The sequence below is a fragment of the Coregonus clupeaformis genome, chromosome 2, assembly GCF_020615455.1.
Source record: "Coregonus clupeaformis isolate EN_2021a chromosome 2, ASM2061545v1, whole genome shotgun sequence".
NCBI lineage: Eukaryota > Metazoa > Chordata > Actinopteri > Salmoniformes > Salmonidae > Coregonus > Coregonus clupeaformis.
Genome location: NC_059193.1, coordinates 30,896,767 through 30,923,768, shown reverse-complemented (window position 1 = coordinate 30,923,768; position 27,002 = coordinate 30,896,767). Strand labels below are relative to the sequence as shown.

At 41.8% G+C, this 27,002-nt stretch overlaps 1 protein-coding gene across 2 annotated transcripts in view; it reads right to left on the bottom strand.

Moving 5' to 3' along the window:
- Positions 1–23,556: 23,556 nt before the first annotated feature.
- Positions 23,557–27,002, bottom strand: part of LOC121534468 (leucine-rich repeat and immunoglobulin-like domain-containing nogo receptor-interacting protein 2) — a 409,153-nt gene continuing 405,707 nt past the window's right edge. For both annotated transcript variants that reach the window (XM_041841072.1, XM_041841064.1), the window contains exon 5: positions 23,557–26,565. In XM_041841072.1, coding sequence (XP_041697006.1) covers positions 24,709–26,553 — 1,845 coding nt within the window. In that variant the 5' untranslated portion in view covers positions 26,554–26,565 and the 3' untranslated portion in view covers positions 23,557–24,708. The remainder of the gene's footprint in view (positions 26,566–27,002) is intronic.

Here is a 27,002-nt window from a genome sequence, read left to right as displayed (position 1 = left end):
AAACCCCAAAAAAATCTATTTTAGTTCCAGGTTGTAATGCAACAAAATTGGAAAAATGCCAAGGGGGGTGAATACTTTTGCAAGCCACTGTATGGTATGGAAATATGACATTGCTAAAGCCATCATTATGATGTCGTCAAATTTACTTTAGAGAGGTTGCCATTAGCTAGCAAAGTTAGTAAAAATTAGCTAGCAATGCTAAAGTTAGTAAGCTAAAATAGGGGTGCTGTCCCCTCAATCTAAGCTAACTAGCTAAAGTTATAGTATACTGCATCTAAAGTCAATCTGGCGACATCACAATGATGACAAAATGTTTTCCTACAAATTATTTACCCCTCTTGAAATGTAATCGTGTTTCCATGCCAATGTAATGCACTTTGAACTAAATCTTCATCAGCGGCCATTGAAAATGCATTGATTAGAACCTTCAGTCGGGCATCAGTCTTCAACAGAACGTTCATAACAGTATTGTGACGAAAAGTGCAAACCATGAATACAGTTTGTGTAGCTAATTTCTGTGTAGCATGAGTTTGGAGTGCCATAAGCTATTGGGCGCTGTGGTAGTGGCCGTGGCCAATGGCGCGGTTTTAGAGTCCCTCCTGCAATTATAAACATTTTGCCATGGCTTATGCCTTGTTCTTATGCTATCTGATACCAAAATGCCATGCCATTTTTGGAAATGTCTGATTCTACCTGACTGTTTAGTTTTTATTTTGGTGATTGTTAGCTCTCAAAGATTATAGTTTTTAAAATATATATATACATTATCTTTTCTACATACTTTATTTCCGTTTATTTGATTTAAAAAAATAATTGTGGCAGCCACGTTTGACTGTATGTCTGAGAATACCATAAAGGCACTCTCTCCACAGTCACAACATTTACATTTTAGTCATTTAGCAGATGCTCTTATCCAGAGCGACTTACAACCCTGGCATTGCAAGCACCATGACTACCAACTGAGCTACACGGGACCTGATGGTGAGAAGTGAAAATGCATGGCCCTCAAGTAATCTATTGTGGCTGATTATTCCTCCCCTGAGGAACAATGAGCTTCTTACAGTGTCAGTGAGGACATGATGTGAAATACTTTTGTAAAGGAAACTAAAGAAAGGTGGAGTGAGGAGGAGGGAGAGAGCGGGCAGAGGGAAAGTAGGGAGAAAGAGGAGGGCATATGCTGTGAAACATGGTCCAACCTTTGATTGTGATTGCAATATTAACACAATGGCGCCGGAGGAGATGGCTGCCGTTTTACAGGCTCCTAACCAATTGTGCTGCTATGTGTGTTTTTTCGCGTTAGTAACGTTTGTTACTTATTTTGTACATAATTTCTGCCACCGTCTCTTCCGCCCAAAAAGAGCTTCTGAACATCAGAACAGCGATTACTCACCTCGTACTGGACGGGAAAAAAATATTCATCGAGTAGGACGCGAAGGATTTATTTCAGACATCCGACAAGTGTCACGGTTCAGACAGACGACAAGAGGACCACAATTGCGTCACACCAGAAAGTTTATTTAAACTTAAGGGGAAAGGGATGTAGGGAGTGAGTGAAGGCTCCAGGGGTTATCCCGTCCGATGTGCTGGGTCTGTGCCTCCCCCCAGTGGCAGCGATGCGTCCGATGACGCCGGTGGTTGGTGGTCCAGAAGTCCTGGGGGGGGGGAGGAAACACAGACACAACGGGGCGGATGAAAACAGGCAGAAGTACAGTTCAAGGGAAATCCAAATACGTTGTAGCAAGGCAGAAGGCTGGTCAGAGTTACCGGGGTCGAAGAGTAGTCAGGAGTCGTAATGGCAGAAGCAGGTCTGGATCTCCTGAGGCAGAAGAGTATCCAAAAAACAGGCAGGTCCGGGGTCACAAAACCAGGGTGAGCCAGAAGCGCGAGCACACAGGTTCCGGGTGTGAGCTTTGCAGACGATCTGACAAAGGAGAGCTGAAAGACAGGGCTATAAATACTGGGAGAGGTTAGTGGGTAATGCAGCGCAGCTGGCAGAGTAATTAGAGCCGAGCAGAGCAGGGACAGGTGGAGCTAGTTAGGCTGAGTAGAGAGAGAGTGGTGAGCAGAGTGGAAACAACTTAAGGTGGTAACCCAGTGGAGTGAGAGGGCTCATGACAACAAGGCCCAAATCCCCGTCATTCGCAGGAGAAAGAGACAGAGATATCGGGGACAGTTCTATTAGCCAACGTACAATCATTGGATAACAAAATTGACGAGCTACGATCACGAATATACTACCAACGGGATATTAAAAACTGTAATATCATGTTATGTTTCACCAAGTCATGGAGGAACGACGACATGGATAACATACAGCTGGCGGGGTTTATGCTGCATCGGCAAGATAGAACAACGGCCTCTGGTAAGACAAGGGGTGGCGGTCTGTGTATATTTGTAAACAACAGCTAGTGCACGGAATCTAATATTAAGGAAGTCTCAAGGTTTTGCTCACCTGAGGTAGATTATCTTATGATAAGATGTAGACCACACTATTTACCAAGAGAGTTTTCATCTATATTTTTCGTAGCTGTCTATTTACCACTACAAACCGATGCTGGCACTAAGACCGCACTCAATGAGCTGTATAAGACCATAAGCAAACAGGAAAATACTCATCCAGAGGCGGCGCTCCTAGTGGCCGGGGACTTTAATGCAGGGAAACTTAAATCCGTTTTACCTAATTTCTACCAGCATGTTAAATGTGCAACCAGAGGAAAGAAAACTCTAGACCACCTTTACTCCACACACAGAGACGCATACAAAGCTCTCCCACACCCTCCATTTGGCAAATCTGACCATAATTCTATCCTCCTGATTCCTGTTTACATACGAAAACTGAAGCAGGAAGCACCAGTGACTCGGTCAATAAAGAAGTGGTCAGATGACGCAGATGCTAAGCTACAGCCTATAGGGAGGAGGTCAGAGACCTGGCCGTGTGGTGCCAGGATAACAACCTCTCCCTCAATGTGATCAAGACAAATGAGATCATTGTGGACTACAGGAAAAGAAGGACCGAGCATGCCCCCATTCTCATCGACGGGGCTATAGTCGAGCAGGTTGAGAGATTCAAGTTCCTTTGGTGTCCACATCACCAACAAACTATCATGGTCCAAACACACCAAGATAGTCATGAAGAGGGCACAACAAAGCCTATTCCCCTTCTGGAGACTGAAAAGATTTGGAATGGGTCCTCAGATCTTCAAAAAGTTCTACAGCTGCACTATCGAGAGCATCCTGACTGGTTGCATCACTGCCTGGTATGGCAACTGCCCGGCCTCCGACTGCTAGGCACTGCAGAGGTTAGTGCACACGGCCCAGTACGTCACTGGGGCCAAGCTTCCTGCCATCCAGGACCTCTATACCGGGCTGTGTCAGAGGAAGGCCCTAAAAATAGTCAAAGACTCCAGCCACCCTAGTCATAGACTGTTCTCTCTGCTACCGCACGGCAAGCAGTACCGGAGCTTCAAGTCTAGGTCCAAAAGGTTTGTTAACAGCTTCTACCCCCAAGCCATAAGACTCCTGAACAGCTAATCAAATGGCAAGACAGACTATTTGCATTGTCCCCCCCCCTTTACATTTCTGCTACTCTCTGTTTATTATCTATGCATAGTCACTTTAACTATACCTACATGTACATATTACCTCAATTACCTCGACTAACCCATGCCCCCGCACATTGACTCTATACTGGTACCCCCTGTATATAGCCTCGCTACTGTTATTTTACTGCTTTTAGTTTTTATTTATCTATTGTTTACTTAACACTTATTTTTCTTAAAACTACATTGTTGGTTAAGTGAGCATTTCACAGTAAGGTCTACACCTGTTGTATTTGGCTCATGTGACAAATAGCATTTGATTTTATTTGATTTAATATAAATGAAACGATCAACCAGCCTTGTGGAAAACAACGACATTAACCGTTGAGTTGAGTTTGCATACATTGCTATATTCAGCAAAGGAACAGTTTCTCTTTACTTTGCATCACTTTTCTTTAAGTAGGTCAATCTGACCAATTAATTAATTGCATGTGTAAACATATGTACTTCTGGCCAACATATTTGTAAAAAATATCTGGCCTCCAGGTAGTAATTTTTTTGCTGTTTTAATTTCTTCTGAGTATATAGTGAGCAATCAGTTTAACATCAGTGGTTGGACAGAGGGTCATTTACATAGTTACTCAGTTGGAAATGTACAAATGTAAATATAAGTACATTATGACCTCAGGTCTAGCTAATCTCAGGTCACTGAGGGTTGCATTCCTGCTTTGGCTCATAGTTCATCGCGTGCTAGCCTTTCCAGCAGAGGGTTGCAGGGTTCACGGCTCCCTACTGCCTGGAATTTGATGCATTTGAGTGGGATGCTGCTATACTGTGACGCCATTAGATCCATTCATCTATATCTTGGCCCAATCATTGAATTTGAAAAAATGCATTTTTAATAGGAAATTGTATCTAAATCGAAAAAGCAACATCTAATGAAGCATCAATCCAGACAAACTCGGCACACTTTTTTCCCTATCAAGTGCTACTCTATTTTGTAAAGCTATGGTTTCCATGGAAACCTCCCATCACCAGTTACTGTGAGTGTTGGCTTCTATCTGAGCTGAGGTTAAATAATTTACAGTTATTTCAGATGGGTGGTGTCACAGGACCTTCAAGGTCAAGCCACCTACAAATATCCACACTTATATGGACATGAAATAATACCAGAACAAAATATTAGAGAGTCCTTCTTTTGATGTACTCTCCTAAAAAACCTCCTATTTTTTCCATTCATTTTTGATGATCACCAATTATAAGATGCGGTAGGGAAAAAAAGTATTTAGTCAGCCACCAATTGTGAAAGTTCTCCCACTTAAAAAGATGAGAGAGGCCTGTAATTTTCATCATAGGTACACATCAACTATGACAGACAAATTGAGAAAAAAAAATCACATTGTAGGATTTTTTATGAATTTATTTGCAAATTATGGTGGAAAATAAGTATTTGGTCACCTACAAACAAGCAAGATTTCTGGCTCTCACAGACCTGTAACTTCTTCTTTAAGAGGCTCCTCTGTCCCCCACTCGTTACCTGTATTAATGGCACCTGTTTGAACTTGTTATCAGTATAAAAGACACCTGTCCACAACCTCAAACAGTCACACTCCAAACTCCACTATGGCCAAGACCAAAGAGCTGTCAAAGGACACCAGAAACAAAATTGTAGACATGCACCATGCTGGGAAGACTGAATCTGCAATAGGTAAGCAGCTTGGTTTGAAGAAATCAACTGTGGGAGCAATTATTAGGAAATGGAAGACATACAAGACCACTGATAATCTCCCTCGATCTGGGGCTCCACGCAAGATCTCACCCCGCGGGGTCAAAATTATCACAAGAACGGTGAGCAAAAATCCCAGAACCACACAGGGGGACCTAGTGAATGACCTGCAGAGAGCTGGGACCAAAGTCACAAAGCCTACCATCAGTAACACACTACGCCGCCTCAAATCCTGCAGTGCCAGACGTGTCCCCCTGCTTAAGCCAGTACATGTCCAGGCCCGTCTGAAGTTTGCTAGAGTGTATTTGGATGATCCATAAGAGGATTGGGAGAATGTCATATGGTCAGATGAAACCAAAATATAACTTTTTGGTAAAAACTCAACTCGTCGTGTTTGGAGGACAAAGAATGCTGAGTTGCATCCAAAGAACACCATACCTACTGTGAAGCATGGGGGTGGAAACATCATGCTTTGGGGCTGTTTTTCCGCAAAGGGACCAGGACGACTGATCCGTGTAAAGGAAAGAATGAATGGGGCCATGTATCGTGAGATTTTGAGTGAAAACCTCCTTCCATCAGCAAGGGCATTGAAGATGAAACGTGGCTGGGTCTTTCAGCATGACAATGATCCCAAACACACCGCCCGGGCAACAAAGGAGTGGCTTCGTAAGAAGCATTTCAAGGTCCTGGAGTGGCCTAGCCAGTCTCCAGATCTCAACCCCACAGAAAATCTTTGGAGGGAGTTGAAAGTCCGTGTTGCCCAGCGACAGCCCCAAAACATCACTGCTCTAGAGGAGATCTGCATGGAGGAATGGGCCAAAATACCAGCAACAGTGTGTGAAAACCTTTTGAAGACTTACAGAAAACGTTTGACCTGTGTCATTGCCAACAAAGGGTATATAACAAAGTATTGAGAAACTTTTGTTATTGACCAAATACTTATTTTCCACCATAATTTGCAAATCAATTCATTAAAAATCCTACAATGTGATTTTCTGGATTTTTTTTTCTCATTTTGTCTGTCATAGTTGACGTGTACCTATGATGAAAATTACAGGCCTCTCTCATCTTTTTAAGTGGAAGAACTTGCACAATTGGTGGCTGACTAAATAATTTTTTTCCCACTGTAAGGAAAAGGGGTTATATATGTTACATATGGTGCGTATTATCTGTGTTTAAGTATTTGATCATAGAAGTGTAAATGAGTTTGTTTGATCTGTTAAGAACACATTTCATCATGCATTTATTTTCTAGACTACAGAAATCATATACGCACAAGACAACAATAGGGGATATTTTACCAGTATAATCTCTACGGACCATCTTATTTGACTGACCATATTTCAAGGGATCCATAAAAAAACGGTCATCACAATGACCTTAAAAATCTATAAATCGCTCATTTTTATCTGTTTCCAATCCAAGCCAGTCAACCTAGCCCCTTAATATAAAACCCTGTTCTAAATCTGAGACTGACAATGAATTACCTACTGTACCTCTTTCATTCCTCTGACAGAAACCTTCCATAAAACCACAGCCATTGTATTTATTATCTATGCTGAACAAAAATATAAATGGAACATGCAACACTTTCAAAGATTTTACTGAGTCACAGTTCATATAAGGAAATCAGTCAATGTAAATAAATTCATTAGGCCCTAATCTGTGGATTTCACATAACTGGGAATACAGATATTCATCTGTTGGTCACAGATACCTTAAAAGAAAGATAGGGCGTGGATCAGAAAACCAGTCAGTATCTGGTGTGACCACCATTTGCCTCATGCAGCGCGACACATCTCCTTCGCATAGAGTTGATCAGGCTGTTGATTGTGGCCTGTGGAATGTTGTCCCACTCCGCTTCAATGTCTGTGCGAAGTTACTGGATATTGGCGGGAACTGCAACATGCTGTCGTACAGAGCATTCCAAACATGCTCAATGGGTGACAATTCTGGTGAGTATACAGGCCATGGAAGAACTGGGACATTTTCCGCTTCTAGTAATTGTGTACAGATCCTTGCGACATGGGGCCGAGCATTATCATGCTGAAACATGGGTGATGGCGGCGGATGAATAGTACAACAATGGGCCTCAGGATCTCGTCATGGTATCTCTGCGCATGGAAATGGCCATCGATAAAATGCAATTGTATTCGTTGTCCTTAGCTTATTTCTGCACATACCATAACCCCATGCCACCATGGGGCACTCTGTTGACAATGTTGACATCAGCAAACTGCTCTCCCACACAACGCCAAACACGTGGTCTGCGGATGTGAGGCCGGTTGGACGTACTGCCAAATTCTCTAAAACGATGTTGGAGATGGCTTATGGTAGAGAAATGAACATTCAATTCTCTGGCAACAGCACTGTTGGACATTCCTGCAGTCAGCATGCCAATTGCACGATCCCTCAAAACTTGAGACATCTGTGGCATTGTGTGGAGTGACAAAACTGCACATTTTAGAGTGCCCTTTTATTGTCCCCAGCACAAGGTGCACCTGTTTAATGATCATGCCATTTAATCACCTTCTTGATATGCCACACCTGCCAGGTGGATGGATTATCTTGGCAAAGGAGAAATGCTCACTAACGGGCATGAAATACAAATTTGTGCGCAAAAGGATGACATGATGTAGACTGGGGAGTGGGGGGAGGTGGTGGGGAGGTCAATTTGGCTAATTGTCACCTACGAGTAATTGAGCAAATTTCGTCGTTATTGACTTGTTCAAAGGGACAGCTGTAGTTATGGAGCAATATCACCAGCGCCGTCCATTTCGAGATGGAACCACGAACACAAGTTCTGTCTTGGTCTTGGCTTGTATGTAATCTCATGACTGACACCAAATGTTGTATGCTAGGGTCATTGGCACAAGTACACATAACAGTAAGGTAAGGGGACATCATACATTTCATTATTGGCGCTCAAATGAAACTACTAGCTCTGAAAATCAGCACCATGGAAAGCACCCAATTCAACTCTAGCATGTTGGCTGTGCAACAGCTCCATGGACAGCAACTCTTCCCACTTCTCCGCTACAACAAACAGACAGCATTACTCTCCAAACCAAACCGTGGATTATAATTAAACACTTGGCCTAAGCAGTGTGTGCTCTACGGACGTCGCACATTCCATTTCTCACTCTGAGTTGGATTTAACAGAGTAGGGCTCACAAACTACAGCAAGGAAGGATTTACTCTGACTCATTCAAAGAATTTGAGAGCCGCTTGAACGGAGCTCCAACATCACTGAAGTCATTAAAGAATATACTATTCAAAGAGGTATGGTTTCAGACGTTTTCGAAAGATGGGCAGGGACTCCGCTATCCTGACTTTAGGAGGAAGCTTGTTCCACCATTGGGATGCCAGGACAGAGAACAGCTTTGAATGGGCTGAGCAGGAGCTGCCCTCCCGAAGGGGTGGGAGGGCCAAGAGACCAGAGTTGGCGGAATGGAGTGCTCGGGTTGGAATGAAGGGTTTGAGCATAGCCTGAAATTAAGGAGGGGCAGTTCCCCTTGCTGCTCCGTAGGCAAGCACCAGGGTCTTGAAGATGATGCAAGCTTCGTCTGGAAGCCAGTGGAGAGTGCGGAGGAGCGGGCTGATATGGGAGAACATAGGAAGGTTGAACACCAGGCGGGCTACGGCATTCTGGATAAGTTGCAGGGGTTTGATGGCACAAACGGGGAGCCGAGCCAACAGAGATTTGCAGTAGTTTAGACGGGAGATGACAAGTGCCTGGATTAGAACCTGCACCGCGTCCTGTGTGACGAAAGGTCATACTCTACAGATGTTGAAGAGCATGAACCTGCAGGAGCGAGTCACTGCTTTGATGTTTGCAGAGAATGACAGGGTGTTGTCCAGGGTCATGCCAAGGTTCTTTGCACTCTGGGAGGGTGACACCGTGGAGTTGTCAACCGTGATGGAGAGGTCTTGGAGCGGGCAGGCCTTCCCCGGGAGGAAGAGCTGTTCCTCTTTGTCATTTTGCTTTTGCAAACTACCTAAGTAAGTCTAATAATGTCTCCAGAGCTCCTTGGGCTCCCAGAATGAAAGTAAATGTAATTTATTCATGAATGTCAAATAATGAACTGGACCACACATTGAGGGGGGAAGAAGACATAACAAAAACAGCATTTCCTTGTGTCTCCTGGTGCGCATGCCAGGCAACTGACTGTCTAGATTGATGTCAGATCAAATTGAACCTAGACTGAAATACATACACTGTGTGAAAATACGATGAAGGCAGTGGTCGTGGATAAGAGACTTGAACTCAATTCAACAGTATTCTGGAAAGGAGAGAGAGGTTAGACCCATTTATTAATCATAATCTCTAATGCTATTACATCTTTGTTTTCTCAGAAGGTTTGTAAGCTAGTTAATAGGAATTTACTCTCATTAATTAGCTGTTTTCACTTGAATGTTCTTTGTCAATGTACTGTTTTGTCATTATTTTGTCTTCCTAATAGGGTCCAAGGCTGTAAAGCATTGTACCTTCAGGAACATTAATAATTGAATGTAGTGTGCTTTTGGGGATATTTTGATCATAAAGGCTATTTTTTAGAAACCTTTTAGGGGTTTATTTTGTTTTGTACCACATTAGTTTAATGTAGGATACTGGATTATTGCATTTCCATATTTTGTATCACAGTGATAAGTCACACATCAGCAAACAACTATGTTGGAATGACAACAAGGCAACAAAAATGAAAACATTGCATTAGCATAATATGTATGCCTCCTCCCTCCTCCCAAATAAACTCACCCTCCATTACATGACATTAAAGTGGATATTTTTGCTTTTGTGGCAGCACACATTGTGTGCCCAGAGCCTTGGATTCAAGACCTGAGGCAGTGTGCCCAAGCTGGGATTCTGCTGTCCGATCCCTCTCCATGCAGTGACTTATTTAACTGTGTTACATAAGTGTCCCTATTATGTTTTTATTAGAATTCTGGGTGTCAACTGTAGTTGCTCTGTTTATGAATAATTCAGATGCGGCCTCTGGGGTTTTCTCTGATCTTAGCTGATTGAGAAAACATAGACTGCAATGGAAATGTGTGAGAAGACGAAATCATTGAATAGAGCTTCTGCATTTACTTTTGCTGTGAGCGATTCGACAAGTTCTCACCCTACAACTTTTCCTATTGTTCAAATGTTTTGTTACAGTTATGGCTATGGTGTGGTTGTGTCTAAATGAAGAGATTTTAACTTCATTGTTGAATCTATTCTATGTCTCCCTGTGTATGAGCAGGAAGTTTCAGTATAGGGTTTATTCAAGGTAAAAACATTTCCAACCATAGCAAATCAAATGGAGAAATTTGAAAAAAGAAAGAAAGCAGGAATTTCAGCAGTAGTTCTGAGCCTTCAACACAGGCAGACCTTTATTTTGAAGGATGTCAAAAGTACCTGTCTGTGCATACAGTATGTCTGAACAAGGTACAGTATATTCAAATATCCTTTTGTATAAAGATAATATTGAGCCGATATGAGGTGATATAATCCCATTTAACACCACATTGTCATGTAACACCATCTAATGCTCTGCTTACATATTGCATCATATCGTTTTTATAGTGCCTATAGAATGCAAATTGTGCAAGATGGTGTATACCTTATACATGATCAATCCATGTATGAATATGTATAACTAGTGCACATAAATGTGCACATATCACTTGTAGAAAATAAATAAGTCTACTCTTAAAGTTTTTGTTATGTTATCATCTTAAAATTGCTTTCAGACTATCATAAGTCCCTCTTAATATGACTTCTCTAGTGCTTTATTGATAGGTTGAGAGCTATGAGAGAACCTTAGAAAGTTAACTAACAAGTAGGATCTAAACGAGTGATGCAGGCATCAAGATAGCCCACATTGAACTTTCCTGAAGACTTCATTAATCTCAACATAATAATAATATGCCATTTAGCAGACGCTTTTATCCAAAGCGACTTACAGTCGTGCGTGCATACATTTTTGTGTATGGGTGGTCCCGGGGATCGAACCCACTACCTTGGCGTTACAAGCGCCGTGCTCTACCAGCTGAGCTACAGAGGATCTTGACTGAGATGTTGACTACCATAGAATAATATCTCAATTGGTAAAAGTACCGCACGCACAGTAGTTTATTTAGATATAGTAGACAAAAAATACATTCAAAAAGAAAAGTCAAAAAGAAGCCTAGCTGCTCATGCTTCGGCTCCTCCTCGTGCTTCTCTGACAGTTCTCAAACATGAATCGTCCCAGAGGAGACCCTGTGCTTCTAAAATAGCACACATTCCACTGCCGTCTTGGGTCAAAACACCACGGTGAAATTAAGGGATAAGTCACTTTAAAAGCATCTGATATCATAAATAATCCCCTTTAATCAATGAACTCCTCTGCCCTGATAAAAATCTGTGGTTTCAATCTCATGGGTTTTTGGCCCAACATTCTTAACATGACATGGTTAAGTATAACTGCTCCTCATGAATCTTAGTTCATCATTCACCCGTCTTGCTGCATCTCAGGGAGGGAGGATGCCGCCTGAATTCCAAATGCTCTTAGGTGCTGGGAGGCATACAGCTGTCTCAATAAAAAGCAAGGCCAAAACAAAATGGGGTATTTGCATTCCGCTAAGTGGAGGGCACGCATATTAATGTTTAACACTGTACTTTACAGAGCCTGGTATAAACTCTGTTTTCTAAGTAGAAAATCCTCAGTCAACATTTCTGGCTTCAACATTGGGTCCCTTCGAGCGCTCTCACTTGGATCAGTGAATCTTTCAACACAAATCACATTTAATAGCCTGTATACATTTTAAATGTATACATTTACATGCATTTTAAATGTGTATTCTTCTCAAAGTGCAGTGCAGATCAAGTTGTGTCTTGGAGATCAAATGCCATAAACCTATTTCTGTCTGCATATTTCTGCCTGCTACTCCACCTATACAGATGTCATGTTGTGTTTAAGTAACCTGTCATGCCTGTAAATGCTTACACCCTCTCAAAATTGTTACCATAGTGATTTCCATATGATTGTTATATTCATTGGTGTTATAGGAACTTATTTTCACACATATGGCTGCGTTTCTTCCCATAGAAAAGTTGAGAAGATTATGATTAATGAGAAACTAAATACTTATTATGGATTGATTTTTCACAATATTGTTGCTTTCACCTAGGCTCATAATAAGTTCAGCATGCAGTGTGATGCCCAAAAGTGAATACGTCATAAAATATACAGATATTCCCCTGTGCCTAACTTTCTAAGACCATGACAAGAGAGATACGAACATGCGGAAGACTAACACAGACACGCATGATACTATAGGACTGCTTTTCCTCTTCGCTCCCTCCACCGATTACACATTCCTTGCTGAATGGAGTTGTCGTTGGAGACCTTGAATAATCTAAGTGATGGGCAAGGTTGTGTAACAACTCATAGAGCAATTTGTATTGCTTGGTTGCGGTTCTCAACACTGCAGCGATTTGACTTGACATGTTCAGAAATAAAGACAGATTGCATATGATATTCACTGTGGAACTTGGTCACAAAGGTACTCACCAAATGCCCCCAATAAAAAGGTCACTAATACAATAAAGACAATATAATCTAGTAGCACTTTATGTAACATTCCTGTTTCAACTGGTTACTTAAATTTACAGTATACAGTATGTGTTGGTAGTGACGCAGCTAGTGTATGTTTAACTCTGAGAGTGTTAAATTTAACAATTTCACAGAGTACTTAGTGTTAAATTAATACTTTTGGGAGTGTTGTAAAACCCTCAGTATACTCTCTGGTAAGTCTATGGTACTTAGTGCAGGTAATTCAAGATAATTGGTGAATTCAATGCAATTGGTAACTATTGTTACAGAACTCTAGGCAAGATTTTTTACATGGGTAGTTTTCACCCCTGATTGTTAAAGCTGAGATCCGCATAAGGGAGGGAATTCAGATCTGAGTTAAGCGTTATACACTTTTCTCTCTACGCGTATTCTGACTTTGAATTTAAGCATGAGAATAGCATGCTATTCACCCGCTATTCGTTTGGGGTGGAGATCAAAGAAATGAAGGTGTGGCAGAGGTGTGTCTACAGATACGCCGTATTCTGACCTTGACTTAATTCCAGCACCTAAATGTTCCAAGTAGAACAACATCCACATTATTTTTCCCCAATAGAAACAATACCATTCTCCATGCACTGGGATTTACAAATTGATAAGAGCTATTGAGGGGATTGTAAATATACTGAACAAAAATGTAAATGCAACATGTAACAATTTCAACAATTTTACTGAGCTACAGTTCTTATAAGGAAATCAGTCAATTAAAATAAATGCATTAGGACCTAATCTATGGATTTCACATAACTGGGCAGGGGCGCAGTCATGGGTGGGCCTGGGAGGGCATTAGACCTCGACTTGGGAGCCAGGCCCGCCCAGCCAATCAGAATGAATTTTTCCCCACAAAAGGGCTTTATTACAGACAGAAATCCTCCTCGGTTTCATCAGCTGTCGGGGTGGCTGGTCTCAGACGATCCCACAGGTGAAGAAGCCAGATATGGAGGTCCTTGGCTGGCGTGGTTACACATAGTCTGCGGTTATGAGGCCGGTTGGATGTACTGCCAAATTCTCTAAAACAACGTTGGAGGAGGCGTATGGTAGAGAAATGAACATTCAATTCTCTGGTAACAGCTCTGGTGGACATTCCTTCGGTCAGCATGCTAATTGCACAATCCCTCAACTTGAGACATCTGTGGCATTGTGTGGTGTGACAAAAATTCACATTTTAGAGTGGCCTTTTATTGTCCTCAGCACAAGGTGCACCTGTGTAATGATCATGCTGTTTAATCAGCTTCTTGATATGCCACACCTGTCAGGTGGATGGATTATCTTGGCAAAGAAGAAATGCCCACTAACAGGAATATAAACAAATTTGTGCACAACATTTGAGAGAAATAATATTTTTGTGCGTATGGAACATTTTCTGGGATCTTTTATCGCATTCAGCTCATGAAACATTGGACCAACACTTTACATGTTGCGTTTATATTTTTGTTCAGCATATAAATGACAATTGTTTTAGATCTATTTTACCTTATCATCGCTGGAGACAAATGTGAAACCAGTCATATGGCAGCAAACTGAAGGATATCAACATCACCTTTTCCACAGTAAAGTTTATCAAATGTTTGCCTTATAACTTGCAAGGATGACATTTGGAGACCCAAGCTATAGGCTTCTGTAGCCATGCGCAAATGACAGTATAGCACCAAACCTACATTTTAATTATATGCTTGGACTTTTCAATGTATTTTAAAAAATGTGTATTGTGTTAAATATTAGCCACTATCGGTAGCCACCATCAGTTATACCCACATACATTTATAACTGTCACTTTAGTGTTATTTAGCTTACATTTTCCATCATTCAATTACATAGTTTACCTTTCTTTCCTCTGTCACGTTCGTGTGGTTGTTCCTGAGGATCACTAGCAATAGTGGATAATATTAGGCTAACGTATTACAAGTTATGCAATAATTTGGGCCTATTTGAATCATTATGGAACGCAGACCATACGTAGCAGTTTAAACCTGGAGCCTGGCGCACGGTTCACGACGACAGGACTGTTGTCAACACAGTTCCATAATTAGTGAGGATTATTAGGGTAGATTTATAGGACTGCTGTTCAACCCCTATTGTACACTTTCTCACCTTCCAAAATCTTATGCATTGAAGAAATTTCAGGATGAATCAAACCACTGTATTTTTTATTAACCAATATATTTAGTACATAAAGGCTCTCCAATCATGTTTTTTTATTATTCATAAATACTTTAAATATTATGCAATATCAAAGTATTTTTAAATCTACCAATTGGTGTTGAAAATGAGACTAATATTTAGGCTGACATGGCTTTCTTTCATTGATCCCTAATATTCTGAACCGTTATCTCCATATATTCTAGTGAGTCTGTCCCCAAAAAATCAAATTAAAGGTACATCAAATTGAAAGCGATGGCTTTAAATACATGTACTGAAAACCCTATTAAATGAAAACTCCATGAGAAAATCTGTTGGCCAGCAAGTGGGAGGGTTTTCAGCAGTTGAATTATATTTATTCAGTGCACGCAAGGGAACCACGCCTGCAAAGCCCGTTACGCATCTGCATAAGGTAAGTCTGAATACCAACTACTGAGAAGTGCATAGGAAAGGCGTGCTTAAGAAAGGCGTACATTTGCTAAGTCTGAATCGGGCCCAAGGTGAACAACTGTTTTTGTTTTGTTTATGAAACGCCCGGGCCATGCACCCAGTGCTTGTATTGTTTTGACAGCTATTTGCTATGAGGGGGACTGTACCAATGAGATTGCAAGATTTCATCACATGAATTTTAACAGCACAAAGTAAAGGGACACAGGTACCTCTCTGAAATGAGTGCCCAGATCTTCTGGATCTGCTCTATCAGGTAGTCAACAGAGGGCGCTAAAGAGAAAATTGTACTTGACTTGTAATAAACTAATCATAACAGTGTCATTATGGCGGCCGCGACAGTGACACCAGCTCTGTCACCTAAAGCCTTGTTCACATTACCCTTAAGCACTCCGTTACGTTGCGTCGAATGTCATGCATTTCAATGGGGATGTCCACAACGGAGGGTAAATGCAACACCCCTTGCTGTTGAAGTCTCCATCGCTTTGCATCGTCTTCAGTCCAGCCAGAGTCCGTTGAAGAACAGGAAGTTACCAAACCACTGAAGATGAAAATATGTGGTTTTCGGTGATGGCTTTATGGGATAGCTAGCCACTTGTAAACAATTACCGATTCCTAGTCAGTACTATTTTAATAGTAATGTTAAATAATACACATAGGCTGCTAAGCCAATTATATTTTATGACTGTTGCCTCCTGTTTAAGTTTATAGTGATGGTAATCACGTTTGTTTTTGATGACAATTGTTAGGTGGAGGTTGCTAGCTACAATGGTATCTTCAACCTAGTCTAGCTTTTAGCTAGCTAGCTGCTCTGCAGTGTAACCTAGTTTGACTTGCTATAAAGGTGGAGAAATAAGTACACTTTGAGATAAATTGCAAATAATGCTGCTGCGACATGATAAACCGGACATCTATATCCAACAATCATCGAAGGACAAAGGGAGGCAATATACTCTAACATTCTCACGGACCTGATATTAGTGCTGAGCGATTAACAAACATGTCTGCTATTTCTCCATTCTCGGTTCAATTATTTGAATTCCATTTTGTTCAAAAAAAATTATTTCTGTGAGATCAATGTACAGTTTATTTAGAGATAAATCCGATCCAGCCTGAACTGTGCGATATAGCAGGGAGTTGTAGTTTCCAGCAGGCCAATATTCTACATAGTTAGAACATAAAACATGGTAATTAACTACAATGACCATAATCCATTGCGCACCTACTTGTCTGGTCTGTGTTTCTTTTCCTCCTGCTATGGAAGAGACAAGAATGTGCGATCGTGAGGGGATATAGAGAGCAGCTGTTGCTTCACGAGGTATCTCTACTTGAAAATACACAATCAACGTGATTGATAGTTGGTATTCAGCAGTCATAAAAGTATGCTTTGTTTACATTGAAGAACAAAAAAATTGTGATTTTGTCAGACAGCATAGGCAGCAGCTACATAGAGATGAGATAATGACTTGGAATATAACTAATAAAGTCATTGTATATTTAACAACTGAAATATTTTTTAAAAGTAAAGTAATGTGAACAAATTATGATTATTAAGTGATAAGCAGTAATGGGCGGTCACTACCATCATGGGACTTTTATTAATTGTTTTATTTTGTGTTACAGCATTCAACCCAAATCATTGAAACCGAAATCGAAAACCGTGATATTTTTTTAGAATGAACCAAATTTGAACCGACCTCAAAAAGCACTAATAGCGATTAGCTCAGCACTACATTCTATGAAAAAAAAGCATGGCTGTGTGGCTGCCCAACTCGCAACACTGTTTTCTTTCCCCTGCCTTCTATTCAGATGCTAGTGTGGACAGGGCGACATCATGTGAAGCACTTTGCAGAGCGAGTTAAAATACATGACACAAGCAGAGTAGGCCTACACCTGGAATGCTCACTGAAGCTAACCATGCTAGGTAAAGCTAACATCGCAACACAGCTGGATGAAGGCTATCATTCGAGTATTGGCAAACACAACGACTAAGTTAGTAAGAATCGGCACATTTTATCCAAGCTAATTGTCTTTGTTAAATTCAGTGGAGAATTTGAGCTGGCACTAAGGGGACGTGATGAAACAGAAGAATCTGAGAATCCATGAGTGTTTAGGGGACTTGTTGATTTTGTGTCATTGCTGGACACTGCAATGAAAGAGCAGTTGGACAACGCTATGGTTTTTAAAGGCATGTCCAACTAATACCATACAGAACAATCTACAGGACTGTATGCTCGCCACAATGCAAGGGCACAATGTGTCCATACAAACGAATGAGACAGCTTGTCATCGCTTACCGCTACATTGATGCAGCCAAAACGGTACAAGAGAGAATTTTTGGTTTCGGGAAAATTGGAAGGAGGTACCAACGCAGATACCATCAGCAAGGCTCTCTTTGAAAATCTGGCCCTACTCCTATGGAGAGCATTTAATTAGTTGGCCTAGTTGTTGGTTGTTCGCTGGCATGGCAATATAGTTAAGCTTTTACCTGCAATAGCCTTTTGTCTGCATGTTTATGTTGGGATTGTGTTCAATTCAACATTTACGTTTGACATTTTAGTCATTTAGAAGATGCTCTTATCCAGAGCGTGACTTGCAGTTAGTGCATTCATCTTAAGATTGTGTGAGAGTTCAGTGACAGGCCGGAGGAAGACGACACGACAGCACCCTCCTCAGGTGATAGGTACTCAGTGTAAAGCCAATTAGTACACAGCTGGGCCCACTAATTGCTTTGTGTCTCCCTCTATAAATGTGTGCCAGGAGATGAGCTTGGGGCTGGGAGCATACACTGGGACCTGTGAGGACGCCGTACTCGCCTACCTCAGAGAACGTTTATTCTGATGCACCTTGGCTCTCGGTTAAGCAAGGCAGGCTATAGGTCGAGAAAAAGCGTTCCCCCTGTAAATGTTATGTGTATACGATAGTCTACAGACTGGTGAAGCCTTTTGTTTTGTTTTCCCTGTTTGGCCACAGCCTTTAGGTCAACTGCTTAGTTTATTTGTATTCCTTTTTTTCGCTGTTGTTTCAGCGGTGGACGCTACCCTGTACTGGAATCATTTTGTTGGGTGAAAGAAAACCAGTTTATTGACAATACAAAAGCAAAGGAACCACAACCACTGCCTCCGGTCTGTTCATTTCATGCCTCCCGGACAAACTGATCCGTTTGCAATAGCTAGATGGAACAACCACACATCTCAGTCATAGTAACTACATTTTTCCTCAATAAAGTAGCTGTCAGTGATAGTATTTAATTTATGGGTCAATACATATTTTCCTAAGGAGTCATTCAGATCTTGTTCACGATCAGTGCTTTAGTTTATTTTGTCGCTGTCCAGAGGTCCCCGTTTTCAATCTGTGATGCACCTGACTGCGATGCAGCCACGTTTTTCTGTGCAATAGCCTTTTGATATGAACATTTGAAAGGTTTTGGTGTGTACTAGGCTATTTGATTTAATTTATGGATGTTACAGCACTCTGGTTTCCATAATAAATATGTTGTAATCGAAACACATGATCGGTGTCTGGCATCAGTCCTTTTTAGGCTATTGAAGCTATGGTAGGTGTAATGTGACAGCCTGCCTAACCAGCCTGAGTAGGCCTATAAATCCATTCCTATTATGTTCAGAGTTAATTAATCAAATTGGAAAGGAGCTATTATCAGGCTGGTTATGCCAGGCTACTAATGCGATGCATGTCTGTCTGTTGAAATAGAAAACAGGGATGTGCTAAAAGGATGTAACTTTCAGCATTGTCCCTTAATAGGAGGATGCAAATCAGATTGATGCCAACTGCTTCTGAATGGCCAAGGGCTGCCTTGATCTTGGGAAAACATAATTTACAAAACATTAGAAACAAGTGAAGGGGTGTGGATACTTTCTGAAAGCACTTTCTACAAAACATTAAGAACACTTGCTCTTTCCATGACAGACTGACCAGGTGAATCCAGGTGAATGCTATGATCCCTTATTGGTCCCTTATTGATGTCACTTGTTAACTCCACTTCAATCAGTGTAGATGAAGGGGGCGAGACAGGTTATAGAAGGATTTTCAAGCCCTGAGAAAATTGAGACATGGTTTGTGGCCAAAACATTAAGAATACCTTCCTAATATGGAGTTGCACCCCTTCTTTTTGACTTTAGAACAGCCTCAATTAGCCGGGGGCATGGATTCTACAAGGTGTCGAAAGTGTTCCACCGGGATGCTGGCCCATGTTGACTACAATGCTTCCCACAGTTGTATCAAGTTGGCTGGATGTCCTTTGGGTGGTGGACCATTCTTGATACACACGGAAAACTGTTGAGTGTGAAAAACCCAGCAGCGTTGCAGTTCTTGACACAAACCGGTGCACCTGGCACCTACTACCATACACCTTTCAAAGGCATTAAAATATTTTGTCTTGCCCATCCACCCTCTGACTGGCACACATACACAATCCATGTCTCAAGGCTTAACAAAGAATAACTTGTCTCCTTCCCTTCATCTACACTGAAGTGGATTTAACAAGTGACATCAACAAGGGATCATAGCTTTCACCTGGTCAGTCTATGTCATGGAAAGAGCATTTTCATAATGTTTTGTACACTCAGTGTATGTGTGCCATTCTTATGGAAAGATTAGACTCTCTCAAACACGATGGTGTTCTCCGTTTTGCTCTATGACCCCCACAAGCCCCACGCGACTCGTCTGAAGTCGGTACCGCCGATGTGTACAAAACATTAAGGACACCTGCTCTTTCCATGACAGACTGACCAGGTGAATCCAGGTGAAAGCTATGATACCTTAATTATGTCAGTTAGTTGAGTATATTAGTTTAATATTGGAGTGAATCATTAGTAGTGTCCCTTTTCTTATTTCCTTTTCTCTTTTTGTGTGATGGGAGCTATTAAAAGAGACAAACAGGGGAGAAGTTGACAAGTTTTAAGAAAAAGCCCAGTGGTGTGGCTTTGATCATCTGATGGTGTTTGTCCCTCTTGCAGTAGGTACCTGGAGAAAGAAAGATGTAAATGTTTAAGTGTAGGACAGGGTGTTCTCAAATCTTTGGTATTTTAATGTGGTTGCTTCAAGGGGGCATTTAAAAAATGTATGTTTTTTTGCTACAAAAAGCTACAAAGAAACGATCCATTTCCATTTATAGCCAATTGGTGCTTGGAATATAGCCAGACAGATCTCTACTCACACAAAATCACACACACCAACCAACACATATACACACAATGTACTTTATCTAAGGCAGATATACTTGTTTCAGGCAACATTTCATTGTGAGACCCACATTTACCCAGATAGTTTTTGTGATTGTGTCTTCGTTAGTTGGAATGCACACAGCTGTTAACCAGTACTGTGGACATAATGGAACAACCATAGTTTACTGTAGGAATATTGATTTATTTTCCTAGGAAAACTATTTGAAACTTTGTGTGTGGTGTCCATTAACTCTAGTTAAACACATCATTAAGCAAATATGTAGGCGGACGATTCAATTTCCCTTGTCTCATATCTGTATTCATTAGTCTTTTCGGGAAAGGGCAAACACGTAATTACAGAATTGTGCAGCACACTAACAAATAAATATTGACTGTTGACTCAGCAAGAGCATTACATGTGAATTGCGAAGGTTTACGCTAATAATTTTTTCTCTCGGTCATTGAGACATTCTTTACCATTTGCTTGAGTGATTGTGCAAGGCATCTATTGAGTCAGGGAAATAGCACTATATTCCCTTGCTGGCAATGTACCTTGATTTTGTGTGCACATACAAAGCTGTATAAAGTATTTCCTTGACTTTATATTGTCAACATGATTACTCTAAACATATTGACTGGAAATATATGTATTTGATAGGGGGGCATAAACAGTACAAAAACACAAACATACCAATGGTACAAGGCATTCTGTATTCTGTTTCTGTGGGATCTCTCTGTATTTGACAGGATGTGCAAGAGCAAATACTATGATCTGCAGGGTGCGTGTGTGTGTGTTTGGGTGTAGAGTGTACATATCAATGTGTAATAGAGGAGCACACACTCACTATATTTTACTCTACACATTTCCCTCCAGTGCAGCCGGTGGTGGGTCGAAAGGTGGAACAGCAGTGGGATCACCAGGGAGCTCATTTGGCAGGGAAGCGCAGCACAAGGGAGTGTATGAAAGCTCACCTAATGAAAGCACACAGCACCCAACCTGCCCTGCTCACATCTGCCCAGACTGCGGCAAATGCCAGCTCCACTCTAGGACTATTTGATGTCAATGTTGGGCATCCCATCCCTCTCCCTCCCCTTCCCCTTCCCCATCCACATCTTTACATTTCTTCCCCTTACACAGCAAAGACTGTTCACATAGTTATGCAATCCATTGTGTCCACAGGGTAAATTCGTAGCAGCGTGTCTCGAGTCCTGCATAGGCAATGATTATTCTGTTTGCGAGCTGCATAGTACATGAGGAATGTTGAGTTGTGTCAACGGCAGCTGCTGTGAGATGAGATGCTGCTAAAATTGTATTCTGATTATGTACGTTTGACTACATCAAGAAAAAACAAACAGGGACATGTTGCAGAAAATAGACATACCTCTTTGCATTTGTGAATAGTGAAAGTTTGATAGCTTCCCCATAAACGTATTGACTACATTGGATTAGATTGGTTGATGTAAAGGAAAACCTTGAGGTTCAACAGCCCCATTGCCAAATATCTTGTCAAGAACAATACAAATTAGTGGCTCGAATGACCCATCTGCCATAGACCTTTAACAAAATTATAATGCAGTTGATAAATCAATTTTGAAATAGTTAAAAGGATGTTCCTTTCCCCTGGGAAAGAGATCTTCTGACATCAATAGGATTATAAATAAAGGTTAAAAAAATAAAGAAAAAACAGACTTCTTAGCACTGGTTAAAAAGAGGTACTGCTAAAGCATGGCATATAAACTAAGGCACAGTGGTATGTATGGTGATACTGCTCCACGGGGTGTCACAACATATCACCTGGAGTGGCAGCTCTTAACCCCAGCAGGACAGAGTGTCATGGGGGATAAGGGACACCCCTGTAGCTCACTGACACATTTTTGTGGGGTGCCATATGAGCAAAATCATCCTCATACGATAATCATCCTGCCCAGCTTTTAAGTTTCCTTTAGTGAAGTGAAATGGCGGTCAGATTGGGGGATCCATCAGTAGCACATGTTTCATCTAGCACAGCTCCAAGTGCCAAATACAGAAGTGATAAGCTGTGATAAGTGCTAAACCTAACTGATACATATTCTCTCAGTTTTTCGTATTAAAATATTTAACCTATGACATTAATTACAAATCTGCATGACATTGTGTTTAATTCGCATTCACCGTAAAGCAAGGGGACGATATGAAACATTTAAAAGAAAGCACAGCTGGCACACAGTAATTAAATAGCAATCTAATAAATCAGTCTTGTAAATGTAGTGAATAGGGCAGCATTGAATCTTCTGTAGCATTGTAATCTGCTATCTGCTTAACCCAGGATACCCCTCCGATTTGCTGTCCTCATCTCAATTATACATGGTATGCCTCCAGGTGCTCATTTGGACTGTCAGAAGGTTAACTGAATTCCTCCACATTCCTCCTCTGGTAGCGCCTTCCTCTTGGCGCACACTACCTGCAATATCATGCTGTCAAGGCTTAGAGACTAGACATTTTGCGCCGTGCCTATCTGATGTGCACTGATTTTAAAGGTTAGAGGGGGATATCACACTTTGCTGCATGATAAAAAGGTAATGTTCAAAGGTTATGTTTTTTTGTGAGTGAAAGGGAGAATTTTTGTGTAATTGTACATCCTGGAAAGGCAATGCCCCAAACCATTTCATTTTCTCAACCTGTGAACCGTCGTAATTGTGTTTCTGCAGATCCTCTGATGGCCTTGTCAACCTCATCTGATGTTCTAGAAATGCCTTAGAATTGACATACACTGTAAAACAGGTAGAATACAATTCAGTTTCTTTAATGCCAGTGATTGATATTTGATATGTTCTATTTTAACAATTTTATTCAACCGTATGGCTTTTCCCTGCTAGTGTTACTTTGCTGTTTCCTGATGTTCAACAGGCAGATAATACTATATACTGATATACCCATTTTTGCTTTGTCATTGCAGTCAATATGTAGACACACTAAATGTTACAAATAAATCTTATTTTATTTCACATACATTATTTATTTATTTTTACTTTGAACTTCTCACAATCTAAATGATTCAACAACAAAATGAGAAACTACCACAACAAAGTCCACATTTCTTACTTGGGAGAAAAGATGTCAACTTCACTGTAGTAAGATGGACACATGTATTTTGTCATCAGGCAAAGGTTACGGTCAAAGGAATAAAAAGAGACAAAAATAGGATGGAAAAAGTGGTCCTTGTAGGTTCTCTGACCAGTATGTCAACTTCAAGATCCTCAAAAGTATTTATTACTCCCCAGAATAGTGTTAGAATACTCACTTTTGTAAAAACCTCAAACCATTTTGATAAATAACATCTATTTTCTTTTATGGTTGACAATAAACAAAAAAATTAAATATTTTGGGGAACAGGGATATATTTTCTCCAGTGTGACGTTGCATTCCTTTAGAAGCCCTTTCCTATATTTATGGACAATTTTGTAAGTGAGGAGTTACAATTTTGCTTATTAGGTTGGGGAATTGAGATTTTGGCTGACATTGCATCCCATGAGTATTGCTATGAACAGTTTGTTTTAATGAGTATGTACATACACGTACATAATGAAGCATTTACGTACACATATGCAAAGATTATGGTCGGAGGGAATGATGATCAGTTTCATCAGTCTGTTCTGTGAGTAAGCATGGTGCAAGACCAAACAAATAAGAGTAATACTTTTAGATACAAATTTGTACTGTACACGGTTCTGTAGTGTCTTTAGTTCCAACCCCACACTTAATGATTAATTTTGGGCATATAAATTGAATTTGAAAAGCTTGATTACTGACACCTATTCCTTTCAGGTCCCCTGGGTAGCAATTCAGATCATTTCGGAGGATCCGTGTTGGACAGGCTCACTGGCAACTGTGCAAAAATAAATGTCACAACGTCGTAGTATTGTATCCAATAAGATGGAATGGTTTGGTACTGCACTCCTGTGTCCTGTTATGGCACTCTGCAGTACTATTTCCATTCCCAGTAGCATTCTCATGCAGTAGTGGGAAATGCAGAAGTTAATAAACAATCCTTCGATAATTCCCAACATTTGGATTCCCAGATTCACAAACTATGTTAGATCATTATCATGTTAAAACGACGGGGTCCAGCTTGCCCCTCTGCTCCTCCATCTATAGAGGTGCCATTAGACTTGGAACGAGGGATGTATTCAATATCTATGTTGTTTTTATGCTTTCCTTTGCCCCGGCTCCAAACGAACAGGAGCAGGAAGCAGAACAAGACCACCCCCAGGAATGTGAAACAACCCATTGCTGTCGACACTAAGATAGTCTTTAGGTCCAAGCCGTAGGTCACGTTGATAGTCCCATTGGTAGTGGCATTGATGGGATCTGTGTAGTACTGGGTCCTGTTTGCGTAGAGCGACGCCAGGCTTTTCACTGCTAGGGAGGCCATTAATGAGTCGTTACCCGCAGTGTTGGTTGCCATGCAAAGGTATACCCCGCCGTCCTGCACCTCGGCCGCCTTGATCTCTAGCGTCCCATTGTTATGGACCGTGACTCTTCCATGGCTTTTGTTGGTGAGGAGGCGCCGGCGTGGGGACAGCCACGACACCACTGGCCTGGGGGTCCCCTCAGCACTGCAGTGCAGTTTCGCTGGCTGACCTTCGTCCACGGCAATCGTCTGCGTCTTGTTCTCCCGTATTTTTGGCTTGGTGCATGTCACGTAGTAGGAGAGCAGGGTCTCCTTGAACTCCCTGAAAGGCCTGCCGCGGATGCCCTCGGGGGTACTGCACTCCGGCTGCGAGTCGCCAAAATAGATGGACTGCCTCTTCTGCAGGATCCACATGAGGCGGCAGTCGCACACCAGGGGGTTGTGGTCGATCAAGAGGACCTCCAGAGCCTCAGAAGATTGGAAGACACCCTTCTCCAGGGTGTCCAAATGGTTGTGGGAGACGTTGAGGACCTTGAGCCACCGGAGGCCCTGAAATGCGTATGGTTCAATGGTCGACAACTGGGCCCCGACCAGATGCAGTTCCCTTAGGCGCACCAACTCCGACAGCATCCTCCCCTCGATGTGTCTGATGCGGTTGAAGGACAGGTTGAGGTGCGTCAGGTAGTGCAGGTGCTTAAGGGCCTGGTATGGGAAGGTGGACAGGTTGTTGTTGGTGATGAAAAGCGTGGTCAAATTGAGGCCGTGTAGCGTGTTGGCCGGCACACTGTCCAGCGAGGTCCAGCTGTCAATCTCCAGGTGGCGCAGTCGGAACAGCTTCTTGAAGGAGTAGGCATGCAAGGTGCTGATGCTGAGGTATCGCAGGTGAAGTCTTACCAGGTTGTGCAGGTGGGACAGGGCCTCAGTAGGTACCACCGTCAGGTTGCATCTCTCCAGGGTTAGCGTCTCTAGGCTCAGCAGTCCACTGAACGCCCGGTGGGAGATGTACACTAGGTCATTGTCACCCACCTCCAGGAACTTCAGATTGTGCAAGTCCTGGAACATGTAGTCCAGCAGGATGACAATCTTGTTGTCGCTGACATCCAGCCGGGTGAGGTTGGACAAGCCTGTGAAGACGCCCAGGGGAATAAGCTTGATGCGGTTGCTTTTGAGACTCAGTGAGTGCATGCTGTACAGAGGGTTGAACGCTCCCGGCTCTACATAGCTGATAATGTTCCCACTGAGGTCCAATTCCTCTAGCCCAGGGTAGGGGGCAAAGTCATCCGGGTTGACAGCCTGCAGCTTGTTCTTGCTCAGATCCAGGATCCTGGTCTCGATTGGGATGCCGTCTGGGATGCTCGGTAGGCGTTTGCGGTGGCACAGGACCGACTTGCTCTGGGCCGAGCAGTCGCAGCGGGCGGGACATCCCAGGGCGGAACCCACGAAGACGGCCACGAGAGCCAGTCCCAGGAACGGCTGCCAGCATGAGAGGGCCGTGTGCAGCATGACTTTACTCATACAGTCGACCATTCTGTCACGGCTCTACAAGAGAGAGAGGGAACACACACAGAAAGAGAATACAATTAGAGAGCATACATTGGTAAGAATAAGTGATATGTGAAAACCATCATGGATGTCAATATAAACATGTGCATGCAATTTTTTTTTAAATGGACACTGAAATGGATGACATCATCTTACTACTGTGGTGAAATTGACTGGCATCTTATCTCAATGAACATTGAGGACAGATTAGAATGGCCTTGTTTTTCTGACGCAAATGCCTCATTTTCAAAGTCTTGAGCCATCCTAAGCCTTTCACACAGTACTTCAGCAGAAACCAGCAATCATGCCCCTCCTATATCCCCTGACTCACTTACTTATTCAACATACTGGCACAATTTAGGCCATTGTACTCTTATCTTTCAATGGTTTACTCTCAGGCTTTGAATTTAAGAACAATTTGTCTATAGTCATTT